At 39.4% G+C, this 17,288-nt stretch overlaps 1 protein-coding gene across 3 annotated transcripts in view; it reads right to left on the bottom strand.

Moving 5' to 3' along the window:
- Positions 1–640: 640 nt before the first annotated feature.
- The window catches only part of fam189a1 (family with sequence similarity 189 member A1), a 107,102-nt gene continuing 90,454 nt past the window's right edge, over positions 641–17,288 (bottom strand). For 2 of the 3 annotated variants that reach the window (XM_040012014.1, XM_040012015.1), the window contains exons 5-12: positions 10,475–10,582; positions 8,645–8,805; positions 5,000–5,135; positions 3,878–3,956; positions 3,009–3,791; positions 2,747–2,818; positions 2,071–2,393; positions 641–1,464 (exon numbers count right to left, since the gene is read on the bottom strand). In XM_040012014.1, coding sequence (XP_039867948.1) covers positions 1,261–1,464; positions 2,071–2,393; positions 2,747–2,818; positions 3,009–3,791; positions 3,878–3,956; positions 5,000–5,135; positions 8,645–8,805; positions 10,475–10,582 — 1,866 coding nt within the window. In that variant the 3' untranslated portion in view covers positions 641–1,260. The remainder of the gene's footprint in view (positions 1,465–2,070; positions 2,394–2,746; positions 2,819–3,008; positions 3,792–3,877; positions 3,957–4,999; positions 5,136–8,644; positions 8,806–10,474; positions 10,583–17,288) is intronic. The other variant, XM_040012016.1, reaches the window with a different exon arrangement.

The following is a 17,288-nucleotide window of genomic DNA, read 5'->3' as shown; positions in this document are numbered from 1 at the left end:
TTACATTATCTGTTAAACCATTGTCTACATGACAAAAGCGATTAAACCTGCCTTAAAACACTAAACAGGGACATACGTTATGACCGGAAGCAGGGCGGTCTTGAAGAGTGATTGATCTGGCTTTAGTACACAGAAGACGGTACGATATTTCCTTTTTGCGCAATAAAAGTAAATAAAAAAAATGTAATCTCCATAAACTGATGAAAATTATTGAAATTTCTACATTTCTATTACTCAACAACTCAAAAGTCCAGGTGTACCATGCTAATTATTCACCAAGTAAATACAAAATTGACTGTGTGACTTCAATGCTGCCAAATTACAGCTCAGTAATGAGAGAGTTGGCATATATCAGTCACAAAAACTGTCTAACTTCGGTCTAGTTGCTGGAAGTACTTTTGGTTATTTTTCCAGGTGTTAAAAAAATAAACAAATAATAGTCATTCAAGGAAAATGAATTACTGGTTATGAAACAACACTAACTGGAACAGCTTCACCAAACTGCAATTCATGCCAGGTAATTGCATTACCTGGTGTTTTCATTACTTTAGCCACTCCTTTTCAAAGCCAAAATGTGAATACCTGCAGACAAATATAAATAATCTAGTAAGACAGAAAAAAACCCCCACAAACAACAAAATACAAACGCATATTTTATTGTAACACAGATAAGAATTGTAACACAATGAGGTAAGTTAAATAATCCACATCTGTGATGTTCTTGAACCACAAAATAGTCACCACCCTATCAGTAACAAATCCACAAAGTCTGCAAACAATGTCCTGTCAATTCAGTTCACAGTTTAATACAAACATGTATTTTCTCTGTTTCTTATGAGGACAAGAGGAATACTGATTACACAATCTCCTTTGTCTTTCAGTCACGGATCCAAACTTACCAGCTGCGTATTTGTGTCTTTTTTAAGAGATGAAACTGAGTAGAAAAGATCCCCTGAGGGAGAAACATTCTTTTGTTTTTCTGATGAGAAATAAGCCACTACAGACACTGGTAGGCTCATTCTGAGTTTGCTACCATTTCTGCTGATGACTTGGCACAGTCTCACAGGGCACTAGGGAATACAGTATGAAGGCATTTCAGTAGCTTTGTGCTGCAGTCACATTGTTCAAGAAACGATCTCACGACACCCAAAGAGTTCTTAAGCGCTTCACAGACGTCAGATTCCCAGGGCAGCATGTCTGCAACACCAGCATCCTGGAATGCCCTCAGAGTTTAGACCCAAGTCCTTGTTAGGAGAGTGGTCAGAGAATAGTTTCTCTGCACTCAAGGCTTTGTTCAGAGGAGGGGGAACGCAGTGGATTGGTGCAGGCAGTGGATGTTTGTGGGAGATGTTTTGGACGGCGCATGGAAGGGGACGGTGATGAACTCAAAGCGCCGCAGCTCTGGAGATGAAGATCCTCATGCCCACGCTTTCTGGGACTGCCTATGATGCGCTGGGTCATCACCTTTGAGCACAAAACCACCAAGAGTCAGTGACAGACACATAACAGAGGCATTTTGAGACATTTCATATCTCTTCAATACAGATGAAATTCAGTTATGTATCTTTTCGAAGTCTCCAGATGTTTCTAAGTTACAGATTATGCAGAGGTACTTATCCAATAACAAATGACTATTTTTAACACATGATTCAAACTGATAAACCCTTTGAAATAGCAGTACTGAAAATACATTTGATTAATAGGAATTTCTTTTCCAAATTTAATGCACATGCTCTTTATTATTATTATTATTTTGAAATATTTGAAATGTTTTCACCACAATAATAATAATAAAAATAATAATAATAACAATAATAACAATAATAACAATAATAATAATAATAATATTGTGTTCAAAATAGAAAAATGCTGATTGAGCCAATCCAAAATGTCTTCCTGATTTTCATCCCTGTATGTTTGGTTTTGGTGTAAAAAGCCTGTAAAACACTGCTAAGCTGGTCCAGTTTAATGATTTTTTTTTCACCACTAACGACCAAAGCCAGAAGGTATACAGATTTCTAAAATGCACTGAACTATCAAAGGTTTTTATCCATAATATATTCAGGTTACCTGATCTATGACATTTGCACTAAAGATGGCCTCCTCCATGTGTTTCTCATCCGATTTAATGACACACTTGATGTTGTTGACAACTTGCTGGACTTCAGGAGGTAGACTGCAGCTCGAGTGCTCCAGGAACTTAGCCACTAGTATTTTGGTGTCTTTGTACATCTTAAGGTCAGCCAGGGAGTGTGGGCGTTCGTTGGAGGAGTGTGTGTGGAGCGATCTGGGTTTAAGGTGGATGTCAACTTTCTTGCCCTCTTTCTGCTGCTTCCTGGCAGACATATGTGTGGGTTTACCTCCAACTACCTCTGTTGAATTGTCCCTTGGCTCTAAGGAGGGGAAAAAGCAGCAAAAATAAAACAAAAACAACCAAAAAACCCCCGCATTAAATCACACACAGTTCTTAAAATTAGAGCTAATGCCACTTGTAGTTTCTTGAGAAACATGGCTTTTACAAGACTGCATTGCATTTGAGAGAATGCCAAAGCCAGTTTTAAATGAGCTGCAATCATCTTTACACACAACACTATTTTCTTCTTTCTGACAATGCATTTTCATTTATTATAGTAAGCCAACCAGGTTACATTGATTCACAAAATAGAGAGTGCTGTATAGCAGCAGATGTGCAAATTTCTGATGTTTCCCTAACTATCACATGAATTCATCATTTATACGCTCTTACCCTGATCTGGTGATGCATGAGCTAACTCTTCAGTAGCAGGATCAGTTCCAGGGGTGCACCCAGAATTTTCTCCTGTAGACAGGGGACAAAAACAAGCGGAAAAAATAATGTATTTTAAATGTAAAACCCAGAAAAATGCAGCAAATAATGATGTTGGAGAATCTGGAAGTGAAAGATTGATGATGATTCTTAGATGGACTAATTAAGCTGCAGTGTACAGGCCATTTACAGTGTAAAACGGTAACATATTTGCTGCACTTACTTCCTGTCATAGTGGAGCACGAGATAGGGTCACTGGTGGAACGGACAATGCGTGCCAGTTTGCGGTACCTCCTGGCTGCTCGGAGCACCCGAGGCTTCTCTGAAGGTGAGTGTCCACTTTGGGCTGAGGTAGAGGGGGGTTGTGATGCAGAGGAAGGTGACCAAACACTGAAACACAGCCTTGGGCCGCGTGGCCTGGCAGGAGGTGAAGGGGAAGGGGAAGCAGCCAAAGGGCTGAAAGCTGAAGTTCCACCAGAGGAAGCCACAGAGGTGGGGGAGCAAGGCTGAGGTGGCGGGGGGATAGTAACCGGTAGTGTGAGCTTCCGGCTTGTCATTCTTGCTTTGATAAGGGTGTGTGGTGTGGGTTTAGGTGGCTCCTCTGGTAAATGCTTGGCTGAGGCCAGCTCGTCGCATATGTGCATTGAAGCCTTGAGTTCATCACATAGATGTGTGTTCTCTGCTGAGTCCTCTTGGTCCAGATTGCTAAAGTTTTCCGAGGACCAGTCAGGTGAGCGCTCCAGTGACTCCTGCGTGTGTGAGGACTCACTGTATCCAGTATCACTAGGGCGAGCATCAGTGTTAGTCAAGCCACGGCGGCAACGTGAGGCATCACGTGTACAAAGTTCCAGGCTGGTGCAGCTTCCATCAGTGGGGGCAGTGTGGAGCGTGCCATAGGGAGAGGAGTCAGAGCCCTGGACCTCCAGGGAGCACAAGTCCTCTGAGGAGCAAGTCTGGTCCTGGTCAGCCACCTCTGACACCATGAGAGAGGCACTGTCCACTGAGGCTGCAAAAATGCATCATTAGCACGATCACCAGTGGAAAAAGATATTTAGGAACAAATAGCACTGTGAATATTCAAACTGTCTTTACCCTGAGTGCTGAGACCTGCGGTAGTATTTCTCTCACACAGACTGGACTCAGTGGCCTGTTGCTCTATGCTGATGGTAACCTGAGAAGACGAAATTATTAGTAAACATAACAGGACTCCTCAATAAATATGGATATTTGACGTGTGCTATATCGCACAACAGCTGCGTGGCGCCTAACCTTCAGTACCACTGGTTGGTCTGTAGAGGGCTCTGCAAGACCACAACACACTTACCAGTAATTTGTCACTATAAAGAGCAGGGGTACCAGTGCAGAAAATTACAGTATAATGTTGAGCTGAATAGGAACTTTAATTAGAAGCACTAATGACCTTTTTGAGGTACATTATATGATACATATAGGTTCACATAACTTTTTTGATCTCATGGCATCTCAATGCTGAAACCATCAGATTCTGATGATTTCTCACACATCAAATCATTTGCTGCATGGCTGTAGTCACTTTTTGACAGCTTATCTATTTCAGGCGAGCAGACCTTTCTTTTGATTCCTCTTTGAAAGACAAAAAAAAATAGGTATGAAGAGAACTGCGGATTTAATCTCTGTAATGGCACAGAGAATAAGTGAGGGGTGATTAAACGATGTTGAGAAGATAACAGAAGGATTTACTCGTACATTAGCAAGTTATTTTTAGCGCTGAACAATGAGACGCAGCAAAGAAAAAAAAAAAAGCTCTGATCACTTCACCCAGACAGTCGAGGGAGCTGGATGATACTGAGCTCATATTTGTTGTGATTTTGGGCTTCTAAATTTTGCACGTGACATGACATTCAAATGTTTCTAACAAATATTAATTAGAAGTGGAAAACAGTAGACACATAATTAAATCCTAACCATTTTATTAAGGCCTGTAACCCTTAAAAACACACATCTAATCTAAAAATCTTCCCACTGACCTTGAAATCCACTTGGCTTTGAGAGCGAATGCATAAAAGTTTACACCCGTCACATTGACTCTTCCCAAAATACTACATTTTACAAAGAAGTCATTTCACATTACTGAATGCACAACTAAAAGAAAACACGAAACTGAAAATTCATTAATAATTAGAATCTGGTGAACCTCAGATAAAAATGCACCTATGTGGTGTTGTTTTTCCTCACCTGGCTGGCAGGTGTTTGACCCACCACAGACTCATATGGAGGGGGCAGGTCAGTTGGGTACAGGGTGCCTGGGCTGTTGATAGGAACCCCATATATGGCACTGAAGGGAGAATGGGGAAAGTCCAGATGCAAGCCTCTGTAAGGGACAGAAAAGCAAAGAGTCAATCAAACAACCCAAATAATAAAATACAAAGAATGCCTAATAAATATAATTGTCCACTGACTGATAAAGCTGCAGTTAAAACCTTTGTCTTAGGGTAATATACAGTATGCATGTGAACACTGACCAGCTGTGAAATATGTCCACACAATATCCCACTGCTCTGGGCAGAAAAGAGTTTATAGAGGATGTCACAGAGACTATGACCTCTGACCTTTTGGATATATAACAGCTCATCATTTAAAACTTTTATTCTAATGAAAACTCCTGTGAAATGTTGTCACAATTAGAGTATGAATACTTGAGAAAATGTGTTTTTGGAGATCGCAGTGGATGTAGCGAAAGAGGACATGCAGACCGTTGGTGTGACAGAGGAGGATGGTAGGAACAGGGCGAAATGGAGGCCGATGATCTGGTGTGGCAACCCCTAAAGGCAGCGGTCGAAAGAGGAAGAAGAAGAAATGGCAATGAGCTTTGACCAGCAAAGTGTAACTGAAATTCCCGGAAGGTGTTCATTAGATCTTGAAATGGACAAACGAATGGAAGACAACCAGAAAACATGTGCCGAGGAATGATTAAATAAACAACAAAACTATTCTCGGATACTTGGAATACAAAGAGAGAGTGCTCTGAGACAGTCGCACAGTGTTGTGTTTAAGAAACTGTCACCGCCAGCGTGAATATCCAAGTCAAACATATGGTATTGTCTATAAAAGCCTTAAGAAAGAATGGATGAAAGCGATCCTCTTGTCTCCTACACTCCAGTCCTAACAATATATATCGGCGCTGTATTATTCGGCGTGCAGCACTATGTTTCATATGGTACCAATTAAGAATGAGCAGCCATGCGTGCTGTCATATCTTTTAATTACAACCCCATTCTCCTCTAAAGTGGCAGAGCATGAAATACAACCTGAGTGTTTCCACCAGTCATTCAATGCATAATGATGTCATGACACATCCCTGGCCCTGAGCATGGATGCTATAAATGCTTCCGTTGCCTTGTATATATTTATGGGATAACTGACAAACAGATGAGGCTTCCTGCCAAATGGCCACAACAGCACCGCTCTCTCTGCAAAGGCTTAGAAAATGGAGATGGTGGTGAGGGAGGGGGTCAAATGATCTTCCATTGCAGCTGAGTACCGCGGTCACAGCTTCGTAATGGAGAGAAATGCTCTGAGCTCAATGTGGTTGATAATAACACGCGTGAAGAGATGTTGCCGTTGCTGCTTAATATGATGGGTTTGCCTTTTCCATGCAAACACTGCTTCGTGCACCTGTATATTTACTTTCTCATAGGAAATCCTGGTGAGATTTACAGAAGTAGAGGTTAAATATTAATGTGAAAATGGTCTTTAACCTAGAAACCGATACCAGTAAGAAAATGCATTAGTTATTATGCTTTTAGCGTCTACTAAACTAAGCAGCATCGCTTTGATGTGTGTCCTTTCCGCATCCGAAAACCTCACACCTATAATAATAAGTGAAACTTGTTATTATAGGTGCTTATGAAGGGGCACAAGAGTATACAGAACAATCCCATAGTCTGTATATAAAAGCTGGTCCTTCCTGAAATGTAAAGTCAACGTCGAAATGCCTCAAATCTGTTTTTCTTTTTATTTACCAGCAGGGGGAAATCCTTTGGTTGTAAAACATTTGATTTTATAGAGGAGTACAGGAAAAACTTTGCCTCAGCTGGCTTGATCTACAGCCTCACTGAACACTTTTCTGATGAGTTTATGGTCTTATTCTCTAGTTTCAAGTGTGCATTTATACTACAATGAACTTGTAATTCCCATGATGTATGGGTGTGCAGTGTCGCTTAGATTCACAGTCAGATCTGCACAGGTAGGATTTTAAAAAAATATTTAAGATAATGACTCTTGAATGTTGGTGCTACTGTGAAAAACTGAAAGCCAGAAGAAATGTATGTCGAGCCACATCTAATTTATTTTTATTTTTATAGGAAAATGGGAAATAAGTGCCGTGGTTTATTAAAACGTGCAAACATAAGTGAAATATGGTGTATGAAGCAAAGACAAAGTTTGTGGAATTCCACTGAGCTTCAAAGTCAGTTTTTGGTATGGCCATCTTTGTTCTTTAACTCAGCTTGAACTATCTTAAGGAAGGTTTCTAGTAATCTCTTGTGGTTGTGTTCATGCGTAGTTCTCCGGGCTTCTTGAAGGACATTCAAAGCTCTTTTTTGGATGTTGGCTGCCTTTTGTTTCATTTGATCATAAGAAGATTCCACACTTCAACAATGTTGAGATCTGGGCTGTGTTCATAATTCCATCAACACACAGCTCAATACAACTGGCTGTGTTTTACAGATAGCTGTAGACACTCACTGCTGCATCTCTCTCCTGCCCTCCTCCATAAATACTGATGTTTATTTTAACCAAAAATTATACATTTGAAGTCATCGCTACTTAAGACCTGCTGTATTCAATCCACTTTTTGTGTAATTTGGTACAGCTCAGTGATTGTTCCTCGTTTCCCTTCCTTAAGAATGGCTTCTTGACATTTCTTATGGACATGACTTTCAGATGCTGTTCATCTGCTATAGAAAGATTTTTTAAGGATACACTCCACACCATGCTGAGATATGCTGATTTTTAGCTAATAGATTAATAAAGTTTCTCTCTAATAGCTCTCTGTGAAGCCGTTTGTGCAAAACTAGTATTTGATTGCTGTCAAACTGTGTTATACTAGGTTTCCTATCGAAAGAATTGGGAACAAATTCTGTGTTTTTGCAACAGACTGCTAGCATAAAATGCCTACAGATACAAATTAAAATTGGTTCTTTGCTAAGTTGTCTGTTTTGTGCAGACACAACACTGGTTCATCCCTTGAGTTAGGTGCCTTTTTATGCTTGAATGATTCATATGTCAGTTTTAAATGGCTAAACAAACAAAATATTCCTCTGCAAATGGTCAGGCATAAGGACTAGACTGCAAAATAATGACCGTGAGCAATTCTTTTCATTGAATAGATTATATAATATAAATAAAACCTCAGAAATAATCCCTAATGTCTTTTTAAAGAGAACATACAGCTACTTGATACCCAATTTGAATTGCTGCCCTCTGGGAGGATGCCCAATGCTTCAAAATAAATAATATTTACAGCTATATTCCTCATTTGTCTGTAGCCTAAAATGAGTGCCATTAACTTGTAGTTTGTGTTCCACTTAATGTAACGAGTTATGCTTTTTTGGATTACACTGCAACTTTTATGTAACTCTTTGACAGTTGCACAAAGATGTAAAGTGGTGGCTTTAGATCATTAAGTGTCAAGTGTCATAGAAAAATGAACCCAGATTAAGTACCATTGAGTTTTTGGTTAATAACGTAGTATTTATTATGAATTACAAAGAAAACGTAAGCTGTTGTGAATACTGTAGACTGCATTTTTAATATGTGAACTTTGAAAGTATCTATAGTTAAAAATGGGATGATTATCAAAACTGCTTTGCTTCTCACCTCTGTCCATCCATTGAGGGGGTACAGGTGTACTCTGGGGGGTAGTATGGCGGTGGGGGAATGGGAGGAATAAACTCATCAAAGTCCAGCGTTTGGTGGAGGATTGTTCCGTGGGGGGTCATACAGTCAGCGTTCAGGGCTCGAGCTCTGTGTGGCATAAACTGAAAGCAGCAACATTTTAAACAAAGAGGCATTATCAAGTTGTCTTTGTAGGTTCTCAGTCAGAGTAAGCTTGGAAAGAAAAGCAACTGGACTTCTTTAAGTTTCTTGAAGAGGTTTCACTTCTCATCTGAGAAGCTTCTTCAGTTCTAAGACCAAATGGAGGAGAGTCCCAGGTATTTAAGTCCTACTAGGAGCTGTCGCTTAAGAGGACTATTGATCTATGTCCAAAATGTGAATAGATTCCAATGTTCACATTTTGGACAGAGAAGACAGATGGTCAAAGAAGCCATCTATGACCACTGTGAACAACCATCCTTGAACAGTGGCGGTGGCTTACAACACAGTATGTCACTTACATGTATTCAGATCTCTGAACACGGTCTAACTGATGCAAGTGCCGTGCATGGGGCCAGCTTCTTTTCGAAGGCTCTTTACTCAGCCTTTTCTAAGTGGGACAACTTTCCAGTCACAGTCAACCTGCTTTTCTAATCTCCAGGCTGCCGCCGCTGCTATTGACTCGGCTAAATTTACTGAGCTAAACAAAAGGTTGACACCCTTTGTAGCAAATGGGAAACGAGGCCATTCTTGGAAACTCGACTGGTGGAGATAAGACAGTGCTTTTGTTGTCCTTTGCTTCTCTGTGAATCAATACTTAGAAGTCATGATGTTCAGCAGCCACTTTAATTTACAGAGGCTTTCCTGCTTTAGTGTTTGCTCTTATCAAACAGAATAATTTCCTACTGTCATATAGTTATCTAACTCCTGCACGGCATGTATGATGTCTTATATTCAGCTGAACCAACAATAAGGTTAAAATTCTCCTGACTGATTCATGATTGATTTGTTATTAGACTGTAGCAACAAAAGGCATTAGCACCAAAATGCATTTATATCTACACTTCTCCATACAAAGAAGTCTGAGGAAGATCTATGTCTGCTCATCAGACATATTATGCTGAGCACTGAAGCAGGGTGTGCTCTGATTTAAGGCATTAATTCAAACTGTGAATGATTTTCCTCCTCCATTTACATTCTTAAATGCTGTATAATTCAAACAGCCTATAATAAATGTATTCATGTCCTTTGTTATTAATTTCCCTTGTTTAATCAGAATAAATATGAGAGCTAATTGGTACTCATCAATACATTTTGTGTCTTTGTCTCGCTATTTGTTACATTTTATAAAATAGATTAAAAAAACAAAATAAAATAATATCATGTTTGCATAAAGTCAATTTTTATGATCATATTTTTTTGCAATAACACTTCTAATTTCTTCAAACCTTGCAAAGTTCACGGTAAAATGTCACATACAGGGGAAAGCACCAGTTTTAATATTGAGACTCCTTTAATCTTTCGGTAGGGTCTTTACCTTACACCATAAATCGCCTTTGAGGTGCCTCCTGTACTGATTTAGCACTATATAAAAAAAAGTTGTGTTTAAAGGAATGAAATAACTGCTGCTTTTGGTGTGCAAATCAGATGATTTTGACCATGTTAGTTCTGATTAAAACAGTCCCTACCATCCTTAAACAGATCAAATCTGCAGCAATGTGCCGCATGCCCTGATGAAAGCATGAAAAAAATGCATGTTTTTAACTGCAGGGTGGTCACTGAAGAGAGAGTTAATTCAGCTACCGTTGCCGTCTGCACTTCGATCACACTCACCATCTGCAGCACATCAGTCGAGACCATCTGCATACAGCACATTGCAGTGGCTAGAGCACACACAATGGTGGAGATGACGTTAAGGGCACATACACTGAAAAGCAGCTCCTAAAGGAAAGAGAGAGCAGAAGAGGAGGATGTTAGAGTAACAAGAAACATAAGAGCAAAAAGGATATGAGTGACAAATAAGAGGAATTAGAGTCATGTAGGAGGGAAAGTGAGGAGGAGGAAATGGGAAAGAAAGATAGCTGGTATTATGAACAGTAAAGGTTGGGAATATAAGAACAAAAGGAGGTCTAAAGGTAAAGAAGCTATGATAGGATAAGTTTAGGCACATAGCAGGGTGGCACTGCAGAAAGAGAAGCCTGGTTCTGTAAGACAACTATACAAACACTAATAAACTAGAGTGTTAATGCATTTGAAATACTTTTAAAAGGTTAAGTACCTTTAGAGAGAAACAGAACGCCCGTGCATTTTTGTGGATTGTTGCAAACACACTCTAAAGATCATTAAAATCCAGGGTAAAGCATGAACTTACAGTAGATACACGCACACACACACACACACACACACACACTCACTCTGCCAATGCAGTGAACAGCAAGGGTACAAACCAGTATTGAATCTGTCAGCAAAATAAAGTGCATGCTGGTGAAATACTAGACCAGCATCTTGAATCAGAGAAAATAGTTCATATGACTGCAGTCCCATTATGCTGCTGTTTGTGCTATTCTTTTAGACAAATGTGGAAGAAAATCATCCGTATTGGCTATTACGATCATATTTCCCATATTTAAGTGGCTCAGTTTTTCCAGTAATATCAGCTTTTGGTATGTCTTAACAAATAAAGCTGTAATACGGGTGCTGCATGAATTAATTTCCAGAAGGCATGGGAACAACATCTGTTTAAGAATTAGCTCAGGGAATAGCAACTGTCTGGCACACACAATGCACTGAAAGGACAAAGGACGACAGCACTTTGTAATGTTCATTCAAAATAAGATAAACTAAATACACTTTTTCATATGTGAACAAAAGAAGTCTGAAGCATGATCTGTCCACTCATGTGCTTGAATAGAATCCTTTAAAGAAAAGTCCAAAGGGTTAATCTGATAGACGGATTCACTTCCCGGGATTATTATTATGAAAAAAAAGACAGTTAAAAGGAAAGGAGGAAGGGGAAGCAGAGACGAGTGGATGTGTGGTAGTATTAGGGGCAGATTAAGTTAAATAAAAAGAATTGAAGGGGTTTTTTTTGTTCATTATTGTTATTATGATTGTTTATTATTTTTAGGATAAAGTCAAAATTTTGAGAAAAAAAATCTAAAAGTGGTGATTAAAGTTTTAAACAGCCACCGTGTACAAAATACCTTGCGTAGATGAGTTAGTGAAACAACTTGATCAGCTTTCATTTTCTGCTTGTGATACGACATACCTCCTGTTCACTGCAAGAGGATGTAACCCTCAGTATCCTTGTATCTGTCCATTGCCAGCTACATCATTTTGCATAAATCCAACCAACTCTTCCAAGTTTGTTTGTTTGTCTCTTTTTGCACCATCTCTTAAACATCTTTACACTTCTCACCATGTTGTGTGCTAAAAGAGAAATCATTTCCTTGTTGCTAAAACCGATTCTTAAGTACGACTTCACCAACTCATCTACATAAGGAATTTTATGCAGGGAACAGCAGCCGTGGCAGTTGTTTGACATGAAACAGCAGCTTTAATCTTCACATTTCAACTTTATTCACAGAGGAAAAACAACTGGAGTTGTGTTTTCCAAGTCAACCCCTGTGGACGAATGCAGGTGCACAGACACACGAACACAACGATACCAAACTGCCCTGCTGCCGGCACAACTAACAGGTGCATTCAACAAATGTGTTCAACTAAAATATATGAACTCCTTAAAGACAAGAAGAAATGAGATGGGAGCTAAAACTCGCTGTGGACTTTCTGTGGACACAGGAAGCTCCCCAGTTACCATACAAAGTAGTTTTCCAGCCTGTCGCACAGATTATTCACTGGATTCACGAGGCGCATAATTATCAGTGACATTAGAAACCTCAACTGGTGTTAGGCCCACAGAGAGGACGGCCGCCTCACCTGCTGAGGTTTATCAAGTCATGCAATGCAAAAAAAATAATGTCCTAATGGATATAAGCCAAATAATCTTTTATACAATCAAATTGATCTTAGACTTAAAAAAGTAAATAAAATAAATACAAATCTGCCAATGGGACGATACAATTTTGCGCGGCTTGAATTCCTCACTGCTAGAAACAATAATAATAATAATAATAATGAACCTTAAAACTACAAAAATATGAAGACTTAAGCTATTTGTCCTTATTGCAACTCGATACCAAGTTATTTAAAATAGACTCTATCTGCATTTTTCCAAGTACATTTAAAGCTTCTACAAAACACATATAAACACACCCACACTGCCATGTGACGAAGGCCTGTACACTGAAGTTTAGAAGCCTGTGATAAAGAACAAGTCGCTCTAACACCTGAAGCACAGCTGCCCCAAGTGCATGTGAAATTTCAGTGAATGCAGTGAAAACAGAACCGCAGAAATAGCTTTAAATCACTTGTGAAATCTGTTGAAAGTTTTCAAAATGAAATGCACACTGAGACTTGCTATTGGAATAGATTAGCGCATGCACTTCAGTGGCCTGTTATCAATGGTACATCAGTAAAATGTTCCTGATGATCACCAATACAAGCAAGACAGCAACTTCCTTTGGAAAACATTGATGTTGTAGATTGTTGATTGGATTGCTTCATATGATGGACATTTGATGCATCTAGATCATATATTAGGAAAAAACATATGTTTTGACCAACCACAACCTTGATCAAAATGATAAGAACATCCACACTGAAGGAGGTTTAGAGGAAGTGTGGCGAGTTTAACAGCTATACACTTTGTTACTGCTTTGTGAATAAAAATGTGTTAACACTGACAGGGCATCAGTATAGGGAATAGAGAGAGAGCACATGCACATGGGAGCATGACTAGGGAGACAGAAGGGGATCACAACAGATGATAACTAAATATTGCAAAGGAAACAAAAGAAATATTTTACTGAAAGAACTAGATATAAAGGTAGAACATACACTACATCTCGAAATCCAAAGAAGCAAATCAAGAACTTACAGAAAACTCAAAACATCCAAAAAACTCACAACCCCAGCTCAACAACCCATGGTGCATGACAAAAGATGACAACTCGAACAGACCAATAGTCACTTGCCTACTCCTTTTAAAAGTTTGTGTCATAAAATAAATCATTTTAGCATCTTCAGTGTTCAGAATTACCAGCCCTGCCACTGTTTTTCAAACACACTCAATTGCAAAGCATCTAGTTGCCAAAGATCAAGCCTGTGTGAGCTGGAAGTTTAAAGCAGAAATGATGCCAGTTGGAACCAAAATTAGGTTGTGCAGTGCCAACTATAAAATGCAGCTAATACATGTTTCCCTTGGAAAATAACAGTTTTGAAACATGTTTTGTGTTGGAGGGAAGTCTGGATGGAGCACAAGCCTGTCTGACATTTTAAGCATGAATAATCACCACAAGCCGACCATTAGAACAGAACTGGTGAAAGAAGACTATTATTGCTCTATGAGTGCATTGACTACTGCTTTCATTATTAACAGAGTGAAGAACATCCGTTTTTTTACAATATGGCTCACATACCACTGTTTTTGCATATTTTATCCCATTTACACTTCACAATAGTGCTAACCCTTCTACTGGGTAGATTTTTGGATTTTCTCTTACTGAAATGATACGTGAAGGCAAATATTTCGCACACTGAATTGCATTGTTTTTTCTATCTAGGCAATATGTCTAAAAATATTTGGGGGAGGATCAGATAAAAAATTGCACATCAGAAGACCGATGTCCTTTATTTCTGAAGCCCCTACAGCTAGGCTCAGCTAGGATATCAGAACATTTTTTCCCCTGTGCACATTCAATCTCTTACAATAATAATTATTATAATTGTAATAATAGAACAAATACAGTCCTACTGCCTAATCTGGCCACAACCTTTCTGTGGCAGAGGGCTTAATTGGTTTTTCACATCACTGATCCTCAATTGTTATCCCTCGAACCGTGAAGATCTTGTCCAGACACAAACTAAACATACACCTCAATTAGCTGCTCCCTGTGGCTGACCAAAATACATCCGTTTCAAAGGTGCACCTGGCTTTTATTCAACCGGCTCTGAGTTTCTGTTAAAAAGTCTTTCTGACCTCTTTTTGGCAGGCTACAAAAGCTCTTCATGGGATCTGAAAGAAAATCCTGGACCTCCTTTAGGAAGAGCTACAGCAGTTTAAACTCCAGTGACTGAAAGCAGCCGATGTTCTGGCCCCATAAAGTGTTAAATATTTAGAAAAGAAGAGTTTTATTCATGACCTGAAGATGTAACCTTTGTCACTGCTCCCAGTTTCTTTTTTTTCCCTGGATCAGTGCTTCTTAACTGGGACTCCTGAGATAAACATTGTTATTGCATCAGTGTAGCTAGTCTAAAGACATAGCCTGACTCCTTGCTGACACTTTTTTATCCAGATTTCATGACCTGAATGCAGGACTTCAGACCCTCTCTTTTAAAACTGATGGATGGATCAGAAAACGGTTGTTGTAGTTCGCTAGGGCAATGATGCCTTCCCATTACTGGATGAGTTTCAGAGCAAAAACAATATGTCGAAAGCTGGCGAGCAGCTTGTCGTCAGGGCTCACTTCAGCAGAATACACGTGCAGTTTCATGAGTATTTTCAGTGAGAAGCAGGTAGTCAGGTTGGATTAGAAACCCTTTTGCAGCGACAACTCTAACACAAATGCCAATTGAATTAGAAAGTCAATGATTGATGTGGCAGCCGATAAAGCTCTGAAGTGGAGTTTGCAGAGAAGCCATTAACTGAAATTTTAGATGATGGTGCAAGGTGAATACAAAAAAGTGGGTTTGCACTCATAAAAATGTGAATGAAAAAGGCAGAACAGCAAAAACTGGGAAACCCTGCAGTGCTATTCAGTCTTTGTGTGACAGAAAAACAATTTGCTTTGGATCCAATTATGACTGCACATTGTATTGGATTTTCTGAAAGTTTGCAGTGATATTTAAATCACAATATATGCCTCATATAAGTCAATAAGGAACTCCTAAACTTTGGTTTTTACCATTGTGTGAGTTAGTGCAAAAGAAGAAAATCATTTTTTTATGGATTCCTGGCTGAAAACCTGTATGAAGATGACACACGCTCACAAGTTTAAAACTCATCCCCCTATCATTCAAGGGCATACTGATGGTACACAAACTCACATTTGGCATCAGTATGAAAGGGAATACAGTACCTATCCCTAACTCCAAACACCAGGAAGATGGTGCACTTTACAGATATTTTATTATGCTGTCCATACAGGCAAAGCAAAGCAAAGATGTCTGTTCTTTGTGCTCTAAAGAACCTTGCATAGAGGGTAACAAAAGATACCAGCAAGACAAGTCTTTCACTGTGAGTCTAAAACCATTATTTACCAAGAATACAAATAGAGAATATGTCTGGGAATATGGCCTTGCCTTGCTGTTGGCAGATGTTATCCTTCTGAGTTTTACATGTAGAAGGTGCCAAGGCAGACAGAGAAAATAAGCAGCAAATACAATAAATACAAAATCACTCTGTTGATTTTTTGATAACACTGCTGAATGCAACACTCACAAAAAAAATTGCTGGCAACACTTAGCTAAAAGCATCATTGTTTTTTAAAAAAGATTAATCCACTGTGTACCCCTGCAGGGAGCGCAGAGGTGCAACTCAGTACCATCATGTAATAGATACACTCTTTGTGAGCTGGCTGACTGTCAGATGTTCTCTGTTGATCATCTACGTATCCTGCTGTGCAGCTTTGATAGTAAAGACTCTACCCTGAGACAAAGCTGAGATTACAGTAGCACACAGCTGCACAGGGAAACAAACCTGTGTCTAACCACTGCATGCACTGCAGCACTGAGTGATTTTTCTCAGCGCAAGAATCAAGAAATATTTACGATGGCTTTGTGTGACTTCGAATTTGGTAGTGCATCTGCCACACAGATGTGAGAAGATGCATTTCTTTGATTTCCCTTGTGACTACAACATTCACGATGCCACCATAAATCCTGCCCGGCAAAGAAAATTAATAACGCCGCCAACATGTAAAGGGTGTAGCATGGCTGCTCAGCAGATATTTAACCTCTGAAAGATACCTTGCCCCAGGTCAATCAGGTTAGTGAATAAGGTTACACATCCGCCCCTTTACAGGAAATCGCAAATTACCTCAGTACTCCCCCTCACTGATGATTTATAGCCCCGGGCAGAGTAATGAAAAGAAAAATGGGGTGGAAATTAATGTGCCAGCACAGAGCGAATGACAGACATTAGCAGCAACGGTGGCTGGTTTAATTTTCTTGTTTTTTTTTTTAAGAAACACGCTACTGCTGAGTAACAACAACTAATAAGCGAATGAGAAACCAATTTTACTCAGTCCACCTGCTTTTATAATTCAGGACACTGTGTCGTTTAGTGATCGAGGCACTATATGAGTTCATTAGAGTCAGCAGTCGTCTAACAGCCATCTGAAATAGCCGGAGACTTGGGGGACCTGTGTGTGACAGCTTCCTCACAGACATAACTCAATACATCTGACTTCTTTGGCACTTAATAAAGGTTTATAGCACCAATTCTCCATCTCTTCCAAAGAGTTATGATTACAGTGACAAATGTAGTTGATCTTTCCTCTTTTCATAAGCATGCTTCATCCTGAGA

The sequence above is a fragment of the Simochromis diagramma genome, unplaced genomic scaffold, assembly GCF_900408965.1.
Source record: "Simochromis diagramma unplaced genomic scaffold, fSimDia1.1 OVJJ01000603.1, whole genome shotgun sequence".
Lineage (NCBI taxonomy): Eukaryota > Metazoa > Chordata > Actinopteri > Cichliformes > Cichlidae > Simochromis > Simochromis diagramma.
Note: the sequence above shows the minus strand (reverse complement) of the source record. Positions and strands in the feature narration are given on the sequence as shown.